The sequence below is a fragment of the Lynx canadensis genome, chromosome E3 (assembly GCF_007474595.2).
Source record: "Lynx canadensis isolate LIC74 chromosome E3, mLynCan4.pri.v2, whole genome shotgun sequence".
NCBI classification, from domain to species: domain Eukaryota; kingdom Metazoa; phylum Chordata; class Mammalia; order Carnivora; family Felidae; genus Lynx; species Lynx canadensis.
This window is the reverse complement of record NC_044318.1, coordinates 22,000,966-22,021,482: the sequence shown is the minus strand read 5'-3', so window position 1 is coordinate 22,021,482 and position 20,517 is coordinate 22,000,966. Positions and strand designations below refer to the sequence as shown.

At 53.6% G+C, this 20,517-nt stretch overlaps 1 protein-coding gene across 6 annotated transcripts in view; it reads right to left on the bottom strand.

Annotated features, from left to right (window-relative positions):
* Positions 1–20,517, bottom strand: part of KATNIP (katanin interacting protein) — a 194,177-nt gene that overhangs the window by 137,464 nt on the left and 36,196 nt on the right. For all 6 annotated transcript variants that reach the window (XM_030301244.1, XM_030301248.1, XM_030301245.1 and 3 more), the window contains exon 3: positions 4,832–4,908. In XM_030301244.1, the coding sequence (XP_030157104.1) occupies positions 4,832–4,908 (77 nt within the window). The remainder of the gene's footprint in view (positions 1–4,831; positions 4,909–20,517) is intronic.

The following is a 20,517-nucleotide window of genomic DNA, read 5'->3' as shown; positions in this document are numbered from 1 at the left end:
GCCTGCTTTGCATAAAAAGCTGCCCTCGGTGTAGACGACTGAGGATAATCAGATTCAGCCCCTGCCCTGTCGAAGACAGAGCCCCTGCCACCTGTGCCCCATCACGCTCTATTCTCCTGTGGCTCACTGCCTCACCCTACAGGATTCTGTCTGTGTGTCTGTTTATTCTCCCTTCTGACCGCCAGACTCTGACCCCCGGGCACGGGGTCCATGAGGAGTGGAATTCTCTCCATACTTATTTCTGGAACCGGCGGCTTCAAGGCGCCCAAGGTCTAGCAGGGGAGAGAAAACATGGATGTGTGTGTATCCTAACAGCCGCCGTGGACCCATCACAGCGCCCATCACAGGAACCCTTCCTGTCTTAGCCAGTAGCGACCTGTGGGGCCACCCTGAGGAAGCAGGGCACCCTGAGCTAGCACCGGGTGTCATGAGGGAGTGTGGCGGGGGACATGAGGGGGTGGTCAGGGCACACGCAGGGGGCCAGCTGGCGAGAGGGTTCAGCCAGGCTCCAGGGGCAGTCACCTGGGTGTGACTGTGCCGGGGTTAATGGCTGAACCACCTTGGTCTCAGAGAGCTGTGGCCGCTGTGTGACCAGGCTGGCCACAGCGGCCCTTGGATCTCAGTCACCCCAGGGGGCACTCAAGGATTACCCGGATGTCAGCTCAGGGAGAAGGTGTGTTTAACACTCAAATGACACCTGGGTGCCTAATCCTTCACCGGTCCTGGGATTAAGGTCCTACCATTGGCCTGTTTTATAGATGAATTTGCCCAAGGTCACAGAGCCCAGGAAGCAGCCAGGATTTAAATTCTGGTCCCGAGTCCATCTCCCAGCCACTGTTTCTGGTCTCCTCGCCAGGCTAGCATACCACGGGGGCTCTGAGCTAGCAGAGCGGTGGCTCCCACCTGGGGGCTTCCTGGAGGTGGTGGCGTTTGAGTCTAGCCTTGAAGGATGGAGAGGGGAAGGGCAGTGGTGCAGACCGCCTGCTGTTCCTCCCAGAACCTGGGTGCTCGCAGGCTCGAGTGTTCGCCCTTTAGGCTGTCAGCATCCCCCATCCGCGTGGGGGGAAGTGGCAGACTGTGGGGGACAATGCTTCGCCCGGGGGAGGCTCTGCCGGTTCCTCGGCTTGTGTGACCTTGGGCAAGTCCCGCCACCCCCGGGGCCTGTTCCCCTTCTGCAAAATGAGCCCCAGAGTGCCTCCACCTCTTAGGAATGTCATGAGGATGGAGTGGGGTATCCGGCTGAGGCTCCAGCTCAGAGACTGGTCCATGCCAAGCCCCGTCGGATGCCAGCTCTCCCCTTCCTTCTCTCTCTTTTTAAAATTTTTTTTTTAATGTTTATTCATTTTTGAGAGACAGACAGTGAGAGACAGAGCGTGAGCAGGGGAGAAGCAGAGAGAAAGGGAGACACAGAACAGAACCCGAAGCAGGCTCCAGGCTCTAAGATGTCAGCACAGAGCCCCGACGTGGGGCTCGAACTCGCAAACAGCGAGATGCTGACCTGGGCCGAAGGCAGACACTTAACCCACTGAGCCCCCCAGGCGCCCCTCCCCAGCACTCCAGCCCTTGCTCTGTTGTGAGTCTGTCAAGCATGATGACATCTTTCATGAAGCTGAGTGACCAGAATCACTAAGTGTCCTCCGGGACGGGTTGTGCAGGGGTGACCCAGGGCAGTCACATCTTCCCTCCCCCTCCCCCAGTCCTCTTGGAGCACATGGCCATTTTCTGCTTCCTCTGGTGCAGTTATAAATAGGTGGCCTTGTGCTCCCCTGCCACCCACCAGGGAGTTCCTCAAGGGCAAGGGCTGTGGGGTGAACACCTGTTCGTTTTTCCTTGCCAGCTGCGCTCCCCCACCTTCCAAACCCAGCCCCTCAGATCCCCTCTGGCAACTGCCCCGTTCCTTCTCTTACTCCCTCTTACTCCGTGTTGTATGGGTGGTGCTCATTCACTCCACCACCCAGCTTAAGGAGGTAGCCGAGGAGTGGCCAGTGAGACCATGGCACCTCACAGGCACAGGGGATGCCTGGCTCGGGGCTGGGGCCGGAGCCCTCCTCTGCACTTCGGCCGGAACTATCAGGAAGGAAGTGCTCTCTCCTTCTCGAGGCAGGATGTCAGCGTGGGGCCTCCAGTGGCTGCCTTGGTAAAGAAAGTACAGACCTGAGATGCCTCCAACATGAGCTGAGTGCCTGGATACAGCTATGCCTGAAGCCAAAGTATTATCCTGGGCTTCTTTAATTTCATGAGCCAGTAAGTTTCCTTATTGTTTAAGGTCCATTTACCTTGGGTTTCTGTCCCTCGGACCTCAGGAGCATTAACTATAAAGCGTGTGCCCTCCTCAGCACAGGGTTCTCCTTCACACTGGTGGCAAGTGCTAGGCACCGAGAAGGTACTCGGTGAAATCCTACCGGCTGTGTTCTGGGCCAGCCTCTCCTAGGGACTTGCTCCAATGATCGCACAGCCCTTTCTCAGGTCACAGGCAACCGCATAAGCAGGCTGGGTTTGCATCTCCCTCTATGCACAGGATAAAGCCCAGACACTGGTTCTCCACCGGGTCATAGAACCGGACTCCCAAGTAAACTGCAGTTTATTTCTGCAAAACCCCTCGAGGTGAAACTGGCAACCCCGGCAGGTTTCTCTCCTGCTGAGTACTTATGACCGCGTCTGACAGAACGCGAATCCGAAAGTACAGCCCGGCCCCACCACTTCTGGGGGGTGTTGCCTCAGGCTTTCTTTTCTGTAAAATGGGTGCGATGGCTGCACCCACACCTCATCGGGGAGGGTGAGGATAAAATGCAACGATGGGGGCGAGGTTCCTGGCGCGCAGGTGGCAGCCCAGAAAAGGCGCCTCGAGAGCAACGCCCGGTGATAGCTCAGGGGGACGCCCCCTCCTCGTGCCTCCCTTTGGACGTGTTTCCAGCTCTACTCTCTGAGTCCCTGTCGTCAAGCCAGCTCCCTGTCGGTGACTACACGTTCCCCCGGTTTTACGGCAACTCCACATGGACACGTTTCTTCATTGCCTTTGTGCCGCGACCTTGTCTCTGGATACCCTCCTCCGTGCTGTCGGCTCGTACCTCTTTGGTCTCAATCTGCCGGTTAATGAGAAGCAACGTGCTCCTGAGAAACCATGACCCTGTCCCCCAGGGCGAGTCACGCGTGTGTGACCCAACGATCATCGAAATGTTCAGTGGCACCATCCAGTCAGCCAGCAATGGAATACAAACATCCTGCTCCGTGGCATTAATGATGATAAAAACCCACGTTGGGCTAACGAGCGCAAGCCTCCCGCTATCGTAGTTTGCGGTCGCCCCTGGGCTGGGCAGACGAGCAGAGAGCAGCTGGGCACAGGGGACGCTGCCTGGCATTTCTGGCTGTGCCTCGGGCCTTGATCCGTTCAAGGGTTTGTCACTAAGGGTCGTACTGCCTCACTGGGGGGCAGCTGGCGACTTGGGTGGGTGCTGTTAGAGATACTGGGGGTCTCGGTGGAAGTTAGTAAAGGGGCCGGCGGGCAGGAACACTGAGCTATAGAACACTGAGCTATAGAACACGAAGGACTAAACCTGTGCATATAATATGCCACCAGGGCCCTGCCTGACAAGCACCGGGAGCCCCACCAGCCAGATGAGGGCGGGATGCACATCCAGGGTGACAACCCCCAGGCTTTCCTGCCCGCAAGACCCCAAGTTCATTCCCAGAACACAAACGCCCAGATCAGGGCCCCCTCCTCCTCACTCACGCCTGATCTGTTTTAGGGGCCCGTAGCATTCTTGCCGTTGTTTTGTGGGGGGTTTTTTGTTTTGTTTTTGAGAAAGAGAGAGAGAGTACAAACAGAGCAGGGGCAGAGGGAAAGAGAAAATCTTAAGCAGGCTTCACGCTCAGTGTAGAGCCCGACACGGGGCTCGATCCCATGAGCCTGGGATCACAAGCTGAGCCAGAAACAAGAGCCAGAAATGCTCAACCTACTGTGCTACCCAGACACCCCTGTTTTGTGTTTTAATCTGAGTGCATTACCAACATTTTAAAACTCAGGAGATTTCACAACACAGAGCCAGACTTCCAGCTTCTCCATCAACCTCGGAGGATACGGACCCCTGGACCCGTGTGCCCACACACATCAGGTGGCCTGAGCGGAGCAGCATGGGAGTGAGAATTCCAGGTGCCCACGGCCTCCACCGAGCTGGTTTTGCTCACTGCCATCCCGCCCTCCTAGCATCTGAATTTGCGAACCCGGCCTAACGCGAGGCCCGGGGCCTGATGAACTTGCACAGGCCCTGCGAGGGCGCTGAAGACGGGACACCTCTTTCCAACAGGACCAGACCGCTCTGCCCTCAGTCACTAAACACTGCCTCCACCGCTGTGGGTTTTTTTTTTCAGGAGCTAGTCCTCCAGAGTCAAAATCAGTACGAACTTAACTTTCAACGACATATCGACCAACTTCAAACACAGACGGAAGGTGACTCCTACCTTTATCTCATGAGGCAGGATTACAGGCTCAGGTTTCAAGGGGCCGGCAAAGCCTGTAGGATCACAGACTGGGCTCTTCAGGTGACTGAGGCCCAGGCCCTGCCGGGTTCCGGCTTCTCGCGACAAAGCCACCTCCTCCCAGAACAGGAGCGGGGAGGCGAGAGGTGGTAGTTACGGGGAGAGCGGTTGGCTACAGCTCAAAGACGCAATTACATCGGTGGATGGAGAACCGGGGGCTGGGACTACAGCTAAAATCCCAAGCCCCCGAGTGGAGGGTGACTACATACCATTCCTACGTGCAACAGAGCCCAAGTGCTGTTAAGCAATCTAAACAGGGTTTTTATGGGGCTGCCGTTGAGCAGCTTTGTCTTACCGGTTCCTCTGCTGAAGCAATATTAAATACTCATCATGCTTCTCATCAAAGTCTGGTACCATGTCCTTAGTATAACCCTGAAAGGAAGAAACAGAGCAGTGTGATATCGGAATGCAGGGAATTGTTTACTGAGGCAGGAGAGGCCGAGAGGCAGAGGCAAGCTTGACGAGGGCCCAGCTCTCTGGGCGCGTCGCTCTGGAGACCCAGAGCCCCAGAGATCGCCTGATGGCCCGGTGGGCCTTCCGCGTCCACAACAGTCTACAGAAAGCAGGAGGCTGAGTCCCCAGCCTCAACACTGTCCTTCCCTCCCATGCCCTCTAAAATCGGACTAGGTTTGAGCTTTACCGTTTTCTCCACACTCATTATTTATTTATCTGAATGATCATAATCAGATGTACCCCAGATCCATTGTTTCAGGATGGATCTCATTGTTCTCTTGCCACGGCAAGAGAAACGCACGCTTATTAAAAAAAAAAACCCAGTCGCTACAAAAACATAGGACCCAGACAGTGAAGGCTCCTTGAGGAGCAGACACTTGTGGTTTTATGCCCCCTTTTCAGGCAACAGAACTCTGGGTTTCCTTCAGAGAATGCTTCGGCCCCTTTTTTCAGTTCACTGGCTTCCGGAGATGCCCTTGGAAGTTCCTTTGGTCTGCGGCTGAGCCAGGGCCCATGTCGGGTGCTCGAAAGTCAGCTCTGGGACGTTGCAGATACTCTTCGGGGAAAAGCTGTTTTCTTTCCACGGGGGTGCCAGGCTGCTGAGACACAGGCCTGGAACTGTCTGAGAACGAGGTCAATGGGGGAGACAGCAGGCGTGAGAGATGGAAAGGAGATCCCTAATGTCATAACCTGAGACCCTGGGTCCACTCATGTATGAACAAGTATCTGGACAATTCAGCTATTGCTTGAGAAGTTTCTGCTGAGTTTCTGTCATGTGCAGCCAAAAGAATTATGTCATATATACCACAATCTGACCATTAGAGATAACCCCTATTACAATTTTTTACAGCTTTATGGAAGGATAATTCAGGTAAAATAAACTACACATATTTAAAGTGACATATGTATATGCCAGTAAAACCCCCATTATAATTTGATACATATACCCTGAGATGTTTTTCTTTAGAATATACGTATATATACATATTTATAAAATACACATGCAAACACATTCTTTTTTTTTTTTTTTTTTTAAGTTTATTTATTTTTGACAGAGACAGAGTGAGCGTGAGCTGGGGAGGTGCAGAGAGAGAGAGGGAAACACAGAATCCGAAGCAGGCTCCAGGCTCCGAGCTGTCAGCACAGAGCCCGACGTGGGGCTCGAACTCACAGACCACGAGATCCTGACCTGGGCCAAAGTCGGATGCCCAACCGACTGAGCCACCCAGGCGCCCCTACAGACATTCTTTCAAACAAAAATAGGATCATCTTGTAAACAATGCTTTGCCATTTTCTACGTTTCTTAAATAACTTTTTTTGCCAAGGGATGGATTAGAGAGGCAATATCAGCTTGGTTCTAGTCACAAGTTACATGGATTAAGTTTTAAATGGCAAGTAAGACATTTGTAATAGAAATGCAATTTGTGTGAAAATCCTAACTACGACCATGGGGAGAAGAGAAAATCCCCATCATTCTCTTCTTCTCAAAAGCTGGCTTCAACACCATTATTCTATCACAACCCTATCCACAGGTGACCCATCACCTCCTTAACCAAATATAATAGCTCTTCCCACATTCATCCTTTCTAGCTGCTCTGGGCCAGGGGGGACTGCTGACCATCCCCCTCCCATCGTCCCCAGATTCTCCTCCTTCAGTTTCTGCAGCTGTAAATGAGCCTCCCTCCCCTCCGATGCCTTGTCTGACTTCCTTCCCCCTTGGCCCCAGTTGGGGATGGTCACTGTTTCTGTCCGTGTCACCCTTCTGTGTCTCCCTCCTCTGTTTTCTCTTTCCAGAGGAAAGAGGACATTTTCAGGGAACCCAAGGTCACTCCTGGTCCAGGGCTGACAGTCCGATCCCCCTTTCTTGTCCTTTTTCCTTTCTTTAAAAAACAAAAAAGTTTATTTATTTTTGAGACACACAGAGAGAGAGAGCGAGAGAGAGAGTGTGAGCACAAGCAGGGGAGGGGCAGTTAGAGAGAGAGGGGGACAAATAATCAGAAGCCGGCTCTGCAGTGACAGCAGAGAGCCCGACACGGGGCTCAAACTCACGAACAGTGAGATCGTGACCTGAGCTGAAGTCGGACCTCTTCTCTGTCGCCCCCACCACACCCCCCTCTCTCGAGGTCCACCCGGGGACAGGATGAAGTCCTCCTCATGTCCCATCTTCTTTCCTGTTCTGATGTCCCTGAAACCTCTTGAGTTTTACCCGGGTTTTCCTGCTTGCTCATCTGGCCAAACAATCAGGAAGGGGGGACTAATAAGGAATTTAAATAAACAAACTAGCAATAGCTGACCCCATTCTCTTACTTCCCTGGCTTCCTGAGATGCCCAGACAGGGTACTTTGTCCTCTCTGGGACCCAGCCCTGCCTTGTCCTGAAAGGGAGAAACACTCGTACACCCTCAGCCCTCAGAGAGCGGGTTGCAGGACAACGGGTCTGGGGAGGATTTCTCCCTCCCTTCCAGAATAACACGGGTCTGAGGCAGACAGTTCATGAGCATTTCCATACACATGATTCTCCTTTGATCTTCGAAGGAGCCCTGGAAGTGGTTATTATTACCCCATTTAAGATACAAAGAAACCCATCTCATCCGAAAGATGCATCCTACTCCGTGGCAATTTACATAACCATTTTGAAATATCAAAATGACCACTGATGTACTATGGTGTGGAATGAACAGTCAATGACATTTTAAGATGAAATACGAGATGACAAAGAGATCTCAGCGTGGGATGGGCTGCCTGGGGCCTTCACCTCAAACCCCCCTGGGAATGCATTTATTCGCCTCTGCCAGGAGAGAGAGGTCCTCACAAAGACTTGAACGGCCCAGACACATGTCCAGCCAAACTTCTCACCAGCCCCATGCTTCTCAAATGCTAACTGATGTGCATATCAATCACCTGGGGACTGCAGAGAAACTCTGACTCGAAGGTTCTGACTCGAAGGCTCTGACTCGGTAGGACTGGGGAGGGCCCAAGGCTGCATTTCTAACCAGCCCCCAGGCAATGCTCTGGGGCCCACGTGGAGAAGCAAGGCCCAAGCCCAGCCCACCTCTAATCGGAAGGTCTCTGAACTTGAGCCGGGAAGAACAGGAGCTTGGAGACCAGGCCTGGCGCTGGGTCCCCGCACTGACATCAGTTTACTCCCCTGTTAAAATGGAAGTAATAACAATACCTGTGTGGTTGCCTTTTTGTTTCTTGAATAGGGTTAAACATGGGTGGGAAACAGTAGCAGTGGAAAGGGCTTAGTCCAGTTCCAGCATTTAGAATGTTCTCAGGGAGGGGCTCCTGGGTGGCTCAGTCCGTTAAGCAGCCGACTTTGGCTCAGGACGTGAGGTCGCGGTTCGTGAGTCCGAGCCCCACATTGGGCTCTCTGCTGTCGTCAGCACAGAGCTGATTTCGGATCCTCCGTCCCCCTCTCTCCCTCTGCCCCTCCCTGGCTTGCACGCGCGCTCTCTCTCTCTCTCTCTCTCAAAAATAAACACTGGGGCACCTGGGTGGCTCAGTCGGTTGAGCAGCCAACTCCTGATTTCGGCTCAGGTCATGATCTCACAGTTCGTGGGATGAAGCCCCCCCACCCCCGTCCCTGCGGAGCCTGTCTCGCATTCTCTCCCCTCTCTCTGCCCCTCCCCCACTCACACTCTGTCTCTCAAAATAAATAAACTTTGAAAAATCAAACAAAAAAGAGAACTTTCTCTGTGACTATTAGTTACGTTTACATTCATAGAGCTCCATTATCTAAGGAGCACTATCTCAGGCTACTCCCCATCCAGGCTCATTCCTACCCTGCGACCTTTTTCATTCTACTCCCTTATGCAGAAATCCACCCATATCCTCTCCAGAGCCCAGCTGAGTTCCCAAAATCTCCCCGAAGCCTTCCCTTGCCACCCTCGCCCCCGCTCCCTGCAGCTCGTTCTGAAACCCCGCAATTAGCGTTAAATTACATACAATACAGTGTGAAGCAGTACATAATTAAGTGCTAAGTTGTGCTCACTAATTATCTGGCGATTTGGAGACTCTGGGGGGTGAGCCCTGAACTCTGCTACCTGCCTTTGGGGAGCCTCAGTCGCCGCGTCTGTAAAAGGGGGATAATACTGTCTACCTCCCAGGGCTGCTCTGAGGATCAACTAGGAGACAAGCAGGAGTGTTTCAGGATCCTTCTTATTGATTCCACAGCCGGACGATCAAGTCTGGGGCACAGTCGCAGCCTCCCAGCATGCAGCTCTAGGACGATCGCCGCTAAGGCTGACCGAGCGCCACCACGGCCCACCCTCACTGCAGCCCTGGTCAGACACCAGATGCTGACTCCCCCCCACCCCGCGCCGCGCACTTCGCTTTGCCGAGGCTTTATTCGTCCGGCTCTAAAATGGAGGCATTTGCATCCAAGGCGCCTCGCGGAGGTGTGAGGACCTTGTAAAGTGCCAAGTTTATCATCGCTGTTTTTCAGCAAACATTTATAAGCGCTCACTGCGTGGCTGTTACATATGCAATGAGGGTTTGACAAAAGCTTGGACCCACTGTGTGTACTCGCCTATCAGCTGCACCCGACGGCCAGTCAGGGACCCGCACTGTGTGGTCCTACTGTGCACCGTGTCCAGGGAACATCACTAGCCGGGGGCCCCTAACAGCGGGGATGTGCAGGGGGTTCTAGGAACATGTATTCAGTTGAGTGCACAAGGGTATTCTGGGAAGAAAGCCCATAATTTTCATCAGATTACCAAAGGCATCTGAGCCCCCAAAAGGGAGACAAACGATCGTAACAAAATGTATAAAATGGGATGCCAAGGTTTTGAAGGAGGGACCTGAGAAGGCTCCCAAGGGCATGGCCAGGCCCCAGGCTCCACAGAGAAACAGTAGGAAGCCCCAAACCTGACCACTTCTCTCCACCTCCCGGCCACCACCCTGGTTCAGCTCGCCCTCCCTGGCCTCCCGCTCCTGCCCTCACCCCTGCAGTCTGCTCTCCCTGCCACAGCCAAGGGGTGCTGCTGAAAGCTGAGTCCAATCATGTCACTCCTCTACTCCAGACTCTGCATGGGTCTCCGAGGCCACCAGGCCTCCGCTCACGTGTCTGACCCACCTCCTACTGCTCTACCCCTCCTCCCCATTCCAGTACCTTTGACACTCAGCACGCTCCCTCCTCAGGGCCTTCGACTCACCAGTGCCCTGGCCCCCTCCCCAGGCGTGGGGTACTCTTCTCCCAGGTAAGTACCCAGGCTGCTCACACCCTTCAAGGCTTGCCTCACATCTTACCTCCTCCTGTCTCCCTGGCCACCCTGTTTATAATTGTGAGCTGTGCCTCACACCCCCACTCCCAAGCCCCACTAACACACTATTTTATCTTGTTTATTACACCTTTTAGGTATTGATTCCATGAAGGCGGACTGGGTCTGCTTCGATCGCTTGTGTATTCCAAGCCACCAGGACAGTGCTTGGCACACACTTCGCCCTCACTAAATACTGGTTGAGGGGCGCCTGGGTGGCTCAGTCGGTGAAGCATCCGACTTTGGCTCAGGTCATGATCTCGCGGTCTGTAAGTTCGAGCCCTGCATCGGTCTCTGTGCCGACAGCTTGGAGCCGGGAGCCTGCTTTGGGTTCTGTGTCTCCCTCTCTCTCTGACCCTCCCCCGCTCGTGCTCTGTCTCTGTCTCTCTCAAAAATAAATAAACGTTATGGGGCGCCTGGGTGGCTCAGTCAGTTGGGTATCCAACTTCGGCTTAGGCCGTGATCTCCTGGTCCGTGAGTTCGAGCCCCGCGTCGGGCTCTGTGCCGACAGCTCGGAGCCTGGAGCCTGCTTCGGATTCTGCGTCTCCCTCTCTCTCTGATCCTCCCCTGCTCATGCTCTGTCTCTGTCTCTCTCTCAAAATAAATAAACATTAAATAAATAAATAAATACTGGTTGAATGAGTGAATAAATAAGGAGACACATGAGCTGGGATTTTAAAGTTGAGGGGCGCCTGGGTGGCTCAGTCGGTTGGGCGGCCGACTTCGGCTCAGGTCATGATCTCGCGGTCAGTGAGTTCGAGCCCCGCGTCGGGCTCTGTGCTGACGGCTCGGAGCCTGGAGCCTGTTTCGGATTCTGTGTCTCCCTCTCTCTGACCCTCCCCCGTTCATCCTCTGTCTCTCTCTGTCTCAAAAATAAATAAATGTTAAAAAATTTTTTTTTTTTTTAAATAAAGTTGAAACATTTCCTGGGTCACAAGGAAAGGGAAAGGCATTCCAAGCAACAGCAGCAGCACTGGGCAAAGGTCTGAAAAAGCTTGACGTGTTCACGGACTGGCCAGAAGTTGGGTCTGACAAGAGGTAGGTGCCCAGGATGTGCGAGTTAACTACGGCTCAGGGTCTGAGGAGTTTGGACGTGACACGGAAGCAAAGTGTCACTGCCACTGCTATGAGCCTCATCGTCTTTATCCCTGATGCTGGCCCTGGAGACAGTGCAGAATCTTATCGGTGGCCATACTATTAATTCTCTTTGGGGGGAAAAATGGAATTGGAAAGAAATGCCAAGAACCAGTTATGTTTAAAGGTGCTCGGCCGCGTCTGTATTTCAGGGATCACAGATTCCTCTGCGGCCGGGATATTGGAATTCTTTCTGAACAGGGGTGATTTAGCAAGCGCCAGTACCCGCTGCATTAACAAACGGCTGAGAGTGGTGGAGTTGGTTTCCAGGGCTCCCGAATGTTGGGGACCTAGCCTTGCTGGTGTCAGGTCCCAGCAGAGAACAATCACTTTGGAGGGTTTCATAATGAGGCTGTGAAAACACGGTGTCTGGGGGCACGGCAGGGTTCCTAGAGCACTTTCACACACCTGAGTTCCTCCACCTCCCCCGCCCTGCCTCCTCCCCCCCCCCCCCCCCCCCCCCCCGCCAGGCTCCTGTCGCACCCCAGGGACAATTTAGGAGGCAAGCCCATGCTCCAGGTTACGAGGGCCTCGCTCTGCGGGCAGCCTTAGCTGCCATTTATTATGCTCTCTGCGGGTGCTTATTGTGGCTGTCTGCAATAATGCTATGGTCAAAAATGCTACGCCCACTTTACAGAGGAGGAAACTGAGGCTCTGAATGCTGGGGCAAATTGCTTAACGGCCACAAAGCGTCTAAGTGGGGCTAATACACATCTGTTGTTTGTGTCAGCTCAGCATCTATTCATTTCCTTCTGGTTACAACACCTCGATCTTCCTCTGGGAAACCACCTCTCCTCCACTCCCCATCCACGCGGTGTGGGTGGAAACAGCAACCCCTTGGTGGACATGTGACCTAGGCCAGGCCAATCAGGGTATTCCATCTCCCTGGCCACGTGATCGGCTCAGGGCTAGGCGTGCGTCCCAAGCCAGGCCGACAGACTCAACTAAGGGATTGGCTGAATCGGCTGGAAAAGTCCCTGGGCCTCTTGCCCTGGAATTATTAGCTGATAGGAGCACAGAGCTACCAGGGAAGGAGTCATTGTTGTCAACTGATTAGGTTCACCCTTGTGAACATCCTTATATGTTCCATGGAGAGATCTGTCCAAGGGTGACAGCAACACGGACAGCCGAATTGAGGACAGAAAGAGACCACATAGAAACTAGATCCTCTTAACCGTGTTTAATCCCCCGTATCCAGCCATGCCTGAAGCCAGCCCTACATTGGACTTTTTAGTCACATTTCTTTCTTAACTGGAGCCAGTCTGAAGTGGAGGGGTGGGGAGGCGAGAGAGAGAGAGAGCTAGAGAGAGAGAGAGAGAGAGAGAAAGATTTACCCCCGAGGGAATTCTGGGTGGCACAATGGTAGAGCCAATACTCAGGGCTGTCTAAATCCCAGGTCTCACCTAGGGCTCAGAGAAGTGTTTAGTTAGAGGATTCAAATGATACCTTAAGGAATGTGCCCGATGATGACCCACAGTAAGAGATGATCCAAATGTATCTCAGAGTACGAAACGCCTATTCTCCCTTCAAAACCCAGCCCAGTACCAACTCCTCCGTTCTCCTAGTGATTCTGTTCTTTATGTCCCCATGTTGTATAGTCGTGAGCCCTTAATGCATATTACTTGAATGGAAGAGTATAGGTCTGAGCTTCCTTTGTACTGTTCTTGCTAACATAACAGGTGACCTCCTATCCTCAAAACAGGAACCCAAAATGCTCTGCATTCAGGAGGCTACAAAAGAAGCCTAAAGCAACGGCTGATACTGCCCCCTAGGGGTGGAACGAAATACGGCAAGGCACCGCAACAAAGATTTGAGTTTCTCATGCCCTGGGGAGACGGGGTAACAAAATCACAAGCTACACACACACCAGATGGATAATCAAAGGAAGAGTTTGGGTTATTTCTCAAACACCTTGGACTTACATTTATCACGTCACTAACCTGCTATGTACCATTCCTGATTGGTACCAATCATACGGTACCAATACGCACCCGGAGATTTTATCCTTGGTTCCAGGGTTTGTAGAACGTTAGGGCAGATCCAGAATCCAGGATTTCCTCCAGGACTCCAGGACACAATAAGCTGTATCTTTGTAAAAATGCTTTCCTTACATACCTATCTAAATAAATATCTCCGTACGTATCTGCTAGAAAATAATGAACATGTCTTTTTAATTCTCCGAGAAGTGTTCTCGTAAGACTGCCATGTGTATCATAAACTGTCTTTCAGGCTGGCAAATACAGGTTTTCTCTTTTTAATCTTGAGTGAGTTTACTTTAAAAAGGAAACTTTATATTAATGCCATAAACGGAAAATCAGTATCACTTGCCATAAATAGAAGGCAGACATAAATACGGACCTACTAAAATAGCACATGGTTTACGAGCCACCTACAGAGCCGTGGAAGCATACAAGCCACACGCTGGGAATCTCCACACAACCCTGCAAGGTGGACGGCACTGACCTCATTTTACAAATTCATTTGCTCGCTCAATATTTATCGAACGCCTATTCTGGAGACACACAGTGAGCACATCAAAGTCTCTGCTGTTACATTCTAATGAGAGGAGACAAGCAATAAAAAAAAAAAGAAAGAAAGAAATAGGTAGTGTGTCGGATGGTGCTAAGCTAAGTGCTGTGGAGAGTGAAAGGCAGAGAAGGGCAGGCGAATGGGGGAGGGGGCCAGGGGGGAAGGTGCTATTTTAGCCAGGGGGTCAGAGAAGGCCTCTGGCAAGGCAACCTTCAAGAGAAGGCTGAAGGGAGTGAAAGAGAAAGTGTGGGGATCTGGACAAAGGGGTTTTCCAGGTGGCAGGAACAGCAAGTGCAAAGGCCCTGAGGTGGGAGCGTGATGGCATGTTTGAGGGCACCTAGGTTTTAAGGGAGCCAGGATGGGCAAGGGCTGCTCCCACCCTCCTTCCTGAGGAGAGCTCTGGAGGGGGCTGAGGCTGGCGGTACCCCTGGACGCATCAAGGGAAGAAAAGAGGCCTGCCTGCTTTCGCACTCCTGGGCTTGTGCTAAACTGACTCGGGCAGCTGTTAGCCGTGAGAGCCTCCCAGTCAGGAAGGACAGGCCCCTTGGCCTGCTGGGAGGAGACAGGCAACCTAGCCGGGATCTTCTCTTCTCCAATCTCTGCTGCCACCACTCGATTTGCTTCGGAGAACTTTTCCTTCTAAGGGAACGAACCTCCCACAGGGTCCATCCATCCCCGGGTTGAGTTGCGAGAAAGGACGCTCACCGCTCAGGCAGAAGCAGCCCCCAGCCCCCTGAAGAGGGGGGAGCACTCAGGGGCCCCTTCCTATTTATTCAACAAATATTCCTTGAGCTTCTCCTACGGGTTGAACGCTGCGCGCCAGAGACAGACGGAGACGAATGGGGTCTGGCTCCACCACCCTCCCTGACCTCATTCCCACCTCCCTTGCCCCCCACCTCCGCCTAATAGTCCTTCTGGCAGTTTCCCAGAAGCCAAGCTGCTGCTAGAAGTTTTCCTCCTTGCTTGTGGCCATGTGTGGCCCTTCCTGGGGCCTCTCCTGACTACCCAGGCCTTCCCGGCTGCCTCAAAGTGGCAGTTTTTCTCCCCTCCCGGGAGGGTAGGGCCCGTGCCCGCGCTCACCGTTGTACCTCTCAGCCCCGGACCAGTGCCTGGCACCCATGAGGAGCTCACAGAGTGTTGTGGGAAGGAAGGAACAGAAAGAAAAGAAGGAAAGGGAAGCAGGAAGACAAGATCCCTGTCCAAGAACTTAGCGGGGCGGCCACTCAAAGACAACTGCTTGGATGCCGTGGGGTAAGTGCCACAAAGGGGAGGCACAGATGCCAGGGGCCGGTGGGTAGAGTGAGGAATGCCTGGCATCACTCGGGGCTGGGCAGTCTCTTCAGAGGAGAGGATACAGCACTGAATGGTAGGTGGATGGGGGAGGGCAGGGGAGGGCATCCAGGCAGGAAACAGGGAGCTTATCTTGGGGTTGGGATGGAGAACGCTCAGAGCACCTTGGTTTGATCCCAGGGGGTCTGACATTCCAGGTCTGCTTTAGGCTGGTGAAGGGCAAAGCCCACAGTGCCCGTGACAGGTGCTGGCAGGGGGTGGGGAGGAGAGGGGGAAGTGGGCAGGGAAACCTCATGCTCAAGCCTGGGGCAGCACAGTGGGCTGGGAGGCCCAAATTCCATGTCCCCTCACATGCTACAGTTAAAAGTTTTGGAATATAGGGGCACTTGGGTGGTTCAGTCGGTGAAGCGTCCGACTTTGGCTCAGGTCATGATCTCACGGTCCGTGAGTTCAAGCCCCGCGTCGGGCTCTGTGCTGACAGCTTGGAGCCTGGAGCCTGCTTCCGATTCTGTGTCTCCCTCTCTCTCTGCCCCTCCCTGACACATCCCTCCCCGCCTCAAAAAATAAACATTAAACATTTTTTTTTTTTTAAGTTCTGGAATATAAAGGAAGCAGTTCGTGTTAGCTCCCTCACCCCATCCCTTCCCCGACCACGCAGGAGCGTGATCAGTTTCTTCCTTCTCTCTCTCCCCATGTCCCCCCTCCTTCCGTTCCTCAGGTTTGCATCTTTCAGGCTTACTGAGCACCTCCCAGCCCCTGCCAGGACAAGTCCCCTTGCCTTACAGACCTGACAGTGTAGTGAGGGGGGCCGACCCTCAACAAATGAGCCCACCACCAAATGTACGCCGTCTACCATTTCAGTCACCTTGAGCAGCTTTACAGGGGACACGGGACTACGGCAGGGAGGTCAGCTGAGGCCTCAAGGGGGAGGCAACACAGAACCCAAATATGAGGGACAAACAAGTTAATTTGGGGGGGGGGGAGATGGGAGTGTGCTCCAAGCAAAGTGGACACACACGTGGTGGCCATGTGACAAGAAGGCACAAAGAGCAGGAGGGACAAGGAAGCTCTGAGGGGCTGGACCCAGGGGAAGGGGAGCAGAGGATGACACAAAGCCACGGGGCCCACAGCAAGGAGTTTTGCCCTCGACCCCGGACCACTGGGGAGCCACATCGGGTTACTGGGACAGAGGGGGCGACATCGGAATGAGAGGTTGGAGGTGGCCGAGAGCAGGTGCCGGGAGCAGGTAGGAGGCTGCGGTGGGGGTTCAGACAAGAGGTGTCAGCAACATGGAGGACGTAAGGGGAAGATGTTTTCAAGGGGAAAGGTACGGGACTTGGCGATGGGCTGGAAAAAGGATGGCGGGGAGGGGAAGGTATCGAAGGCTCTGCAGTTTCCGGCCTGTGTGATGGGAAGGGCGGCGCCGTCATTCTTGGGGAGGTGAAAGCTGGCGGGGAGAAGGGCTGACTTTGGCTTGGGGCAGCCGTGTGGAGACGCTGAGGCACCCAAGAGGAGCCATTCATGGGCTGGCAGCTGGGTATAAGGGTTTGGGGCTCAAGGCTTCATGGCACGGCGAAGATGCCCCTTCGTCCCTGCTCCCCACCCCACCCCCATCCCGGGAAGGATTACGCCCTCCCTCAGCGGTGTCCCTGACGCCTCCTCATGGACTGCTCTCTGTCGCGGCCCTTATCCAAGCCGCTGTGGACGCAGCCCAGATGACTCATTCACACCCAGGTACGGGGACCGGTGATGGCTAGCAGCTCACGGCGGGTCCCTTCCCAGGAAAAAAGCCAGGTAATGCTGGGCTGATGCCAAGGGTCCACAGACCCAGGCTGCTCGCTTGAACTGGGGACTCTCTGAAGCACCACCCATCCCCAGAGCTCCCTGTGGGATTACCTAGGCCTGCATCACCATTCGACCCCTCCCTCTGCTCAGCCCCACGTCCCTCGTCGCCCACAGGTGCTGTCCCAGAGAACTCTCCCCAGCCAGCCTCCTGCCACACATCTTCCCTCCCAGAGTCTGCTCTCTGGGGGACCAAGACAGCGCATCTCTCCTCCCGGGGCTGAGGGTTGTTATATCAGAGGACGTGGATAAATGCATTTTGGATGATATGGACAATCATGACTCAGCCAGGACTCCTGCCCACACGGTCCCGAATGAAAGTCAGACAGACCCGAGTCCCCAAAAGCATGATGAATTCCTCGCACCACAGGACCCAATTTTTAATTCTCAAGTATGGTGGCCATGGGGGTGTGCGACATAGGCCCCTCAGTCCTGGGTCTTCGTTCCGCGGCTGAGCGGCCAAGAGGGATGGTCGGGACTCGGCTGTGGAGCCGGATGCCTGGGTAGGAATCCCATCCTGCTTGTGCGAGTGGGAAATGGTATTCATGGCTGAGTTTCCTCGGCCGTCAAACTGGGATGATGGGCTAGTGGCATAGTTCATACCAGCCAAAAAGTGGAAGCAAGCCGGCTTGTCCTTCAAGGGATGAATGGAGAGACAGCAGGTGCGGGATAGCCCTACCACCTCACGTGCTCAGGTCCCCGAAAGGATCCGAGGTACTGAAATGTACCCCAGCATGGATGGACCCCGAAAACATTATGCTTCATGAAAGGAGCCAGATGTGTATATGAAACGTCCAGAAGAGGCCAACCCATAGAGACCGAAAGTAGGTCAACAGTCGCCAGGGCCTGGGGGAAGCAGGCAGAGGGAGTCACCGCTAACAGGTACAGGGTTTCTATCTGGGGTGACAGACGTGCTTTGGAATTCGGTAGTGGTGAGGCCCTCACGGCACTATGAATAGGCTCACCACCACCGAAGTATACACTTCAAAATGGTAAATTCTGTGGCGTGGGAATTAGATCTCGATAAAAAAAAAACACCAGAAATGGGCACGGCGATTAAAAGCAGCCACCTTATGAACATAAACTGTTCAGGATTCGGCCTGGCTTATGACACGTGCTCGATACACATTAGCAGTTGAGACGACGTTCATGAGACGTCTTCAGAAGTTTCTAGCTCTGACGGCACAACATCTGAACTCACGGTGGACCCCAGCCCCAGCTCCCCGAGCTAACCCCGAAGGCGTCCTATACCCCAGTCAACACCCACCTGAAATCCACGCAAAGGAAAGATGACGTAACTCTTTTAAGGACGCAACTTTCCCTTTCCCGTGTGGGCTGTGGCGGAGCTAAACTCTTTCTGGGGAGAGCAGCTGGGTGTAGGATCTGGTCTGCCTCCAGAGAGGGGCTGCTATCGCACCCTCAGAACAGGCGCCGGGCTGGTGACAATCACAAACCCTTGGACGCATTGTCGCGGGGCGGGGAGGGCAGGCAAAGAACGCTGGCAGGCCGGTGGCGGGATTAGAGGCCCGCCGATAGAGGAGTTGGTCTGCTCTAATAAAAATAGCGTTTTTATAATGTCTCGGCCGGTGTGTTTGTCAAAAGGGGATGGCTTCAAGCTGGCGAGGAAGTCTAGGAATAGAAACTGGCTGGCAGGGAAGACGCCAGGCTTGCAGGCTGCAGGAGAGAGGGGAATTCATCTGTGCAGGAGGAAAGGAAGGGGCGGGGAGTGTCTGTTGCAGCCCCTAAAGGAACCCGTGTCCCCATCCCCAAGGCGGGTTCTAAGAGTGGAACAGCAGCCCACAGATTCCACGGTCTCTCGGCTTCCTCCCCGCTCCCGACAACCCACGGCCCGCCACACAGATCTCTGTGGCTCCCTTCATTAAAACCCGCGGAGGCTGGCAAGTCACATGGCGGTATGACCGAAACAAGACCGGACAGAATCCCACATGGCCTCCATCTACTCAGACCCAGCCATGTCACTCCTAGGAAGCCTCCGGAAAGACACAGGTGTCCGAGGAGGAATGTACAAAACGCTAAAGCCCTCCCACTGGAAAACTGGCTGAATAACCCACAGTCTGGCCATAGCATACTGTAACAAGTTGAACAACAACAAAAAAGAAGACCTAGGTTTATTTGTAACACCAAGGATGGAACTCCCAGACACAGTTCAGGAAGGATGGGCAGGTTACGAGATACAAAAGCACATCGCTGAAGAACCCATTCATGATGGCACCATTTCGTTAAAATACATACACTCCCAAAACACGACATGTAGTTTTTACAGATATCCTCGGGTATACAGAGGCACAAAGAAAGGTCTGGAAGGATGCACGCATGCCAAGCTCCTGACAGCAGTGAGAGTCGAGGGGGAGGCCGGGAGTAGGGAGGGGTGGGAATTGGCAAAAGGGATTTGACCCTTATCTAGAAGGCTGAAAATAATTTTCTTAAGGAACTTGTTTTCAAGCATTATTTGTGTAACTAATGACCTCCACCCACCCTACTTCCCTTCTCAAAAAAGAAAAAAAAAGCAAAAACAAATCAATGGTTCCATATTCCAGACGGAGGAAGCTTGACATGGCTTTCCCCTTGAATTCCAGATTCTCATATCCAGCTGCCTGCTCGAGGTCTTAACAGGTTTTAAGCTGAATTCCTGGTCTTCCCCCTAAAAGCTGCTGCCACTCCTTCCCATTTCAGGAATTAACCAATTTTTTTAAAATTTTTTTTAATATTTATTTTTGACAGAGAGAGAGAGAGAGAGAGAGAGAGAGAGAGTAGAGAGAGACAGGGCAGGAGCGGGGGAGGGGCAGAGAGAGAGGGAGACAGAGAATCCAAAGCAGGTTCCGGGCTCTGAGCTGTCAGCACAGAGCCCGATGCGGGGCTCGAACCCACGAGCTGTGAGATCATGACCTGAGCCGAAGTCGGACGCTCCACCGACGGAGCCACCCAGGTGCCCCAGGAATTAACCAATCTTTTCCTTCCGGTTGCTCAAAACAGAAACTTAAAAGCCCTTCTTGATTCCTCTCTTTCTCTCCCACCCATAGCCGATCCAGCAACAAATCCACGTGGCTCTCCCTTCAGAGGGCTCAGGATCTAGCCCCTTCACCGCTGCCCCCAGTCCCAGCCACCATCACCACCACGTCCTGCTGAGGTCAAGTCCGTTTGGTTCTGGCCCTCTTCTGCTCAAAATGCTCCTCCTCATTCAGACAAAAGCCCAGCTCCTTACAAAAGGCCACAAAGCCCTACACGACCTGGGCTTTACCCCTCTGTCCGTGCCTCCCACCTCCCTGCCCCTCATCCCCCCTAACTCAGCCACGCAGCCTCCTCCCTTGGGAATTTTGTCCCAGCTCTCGTCCCCTCACTGCCTTTAGGATCTGCCCCCTTCTCAGAGAGGCCTTCCTGAGGACCCCCGCCCAGCACTCCCCACCCTCTTTCCCGGCTTTCTTTTTTTCTCTGACACGCTTCCTATTTGACTT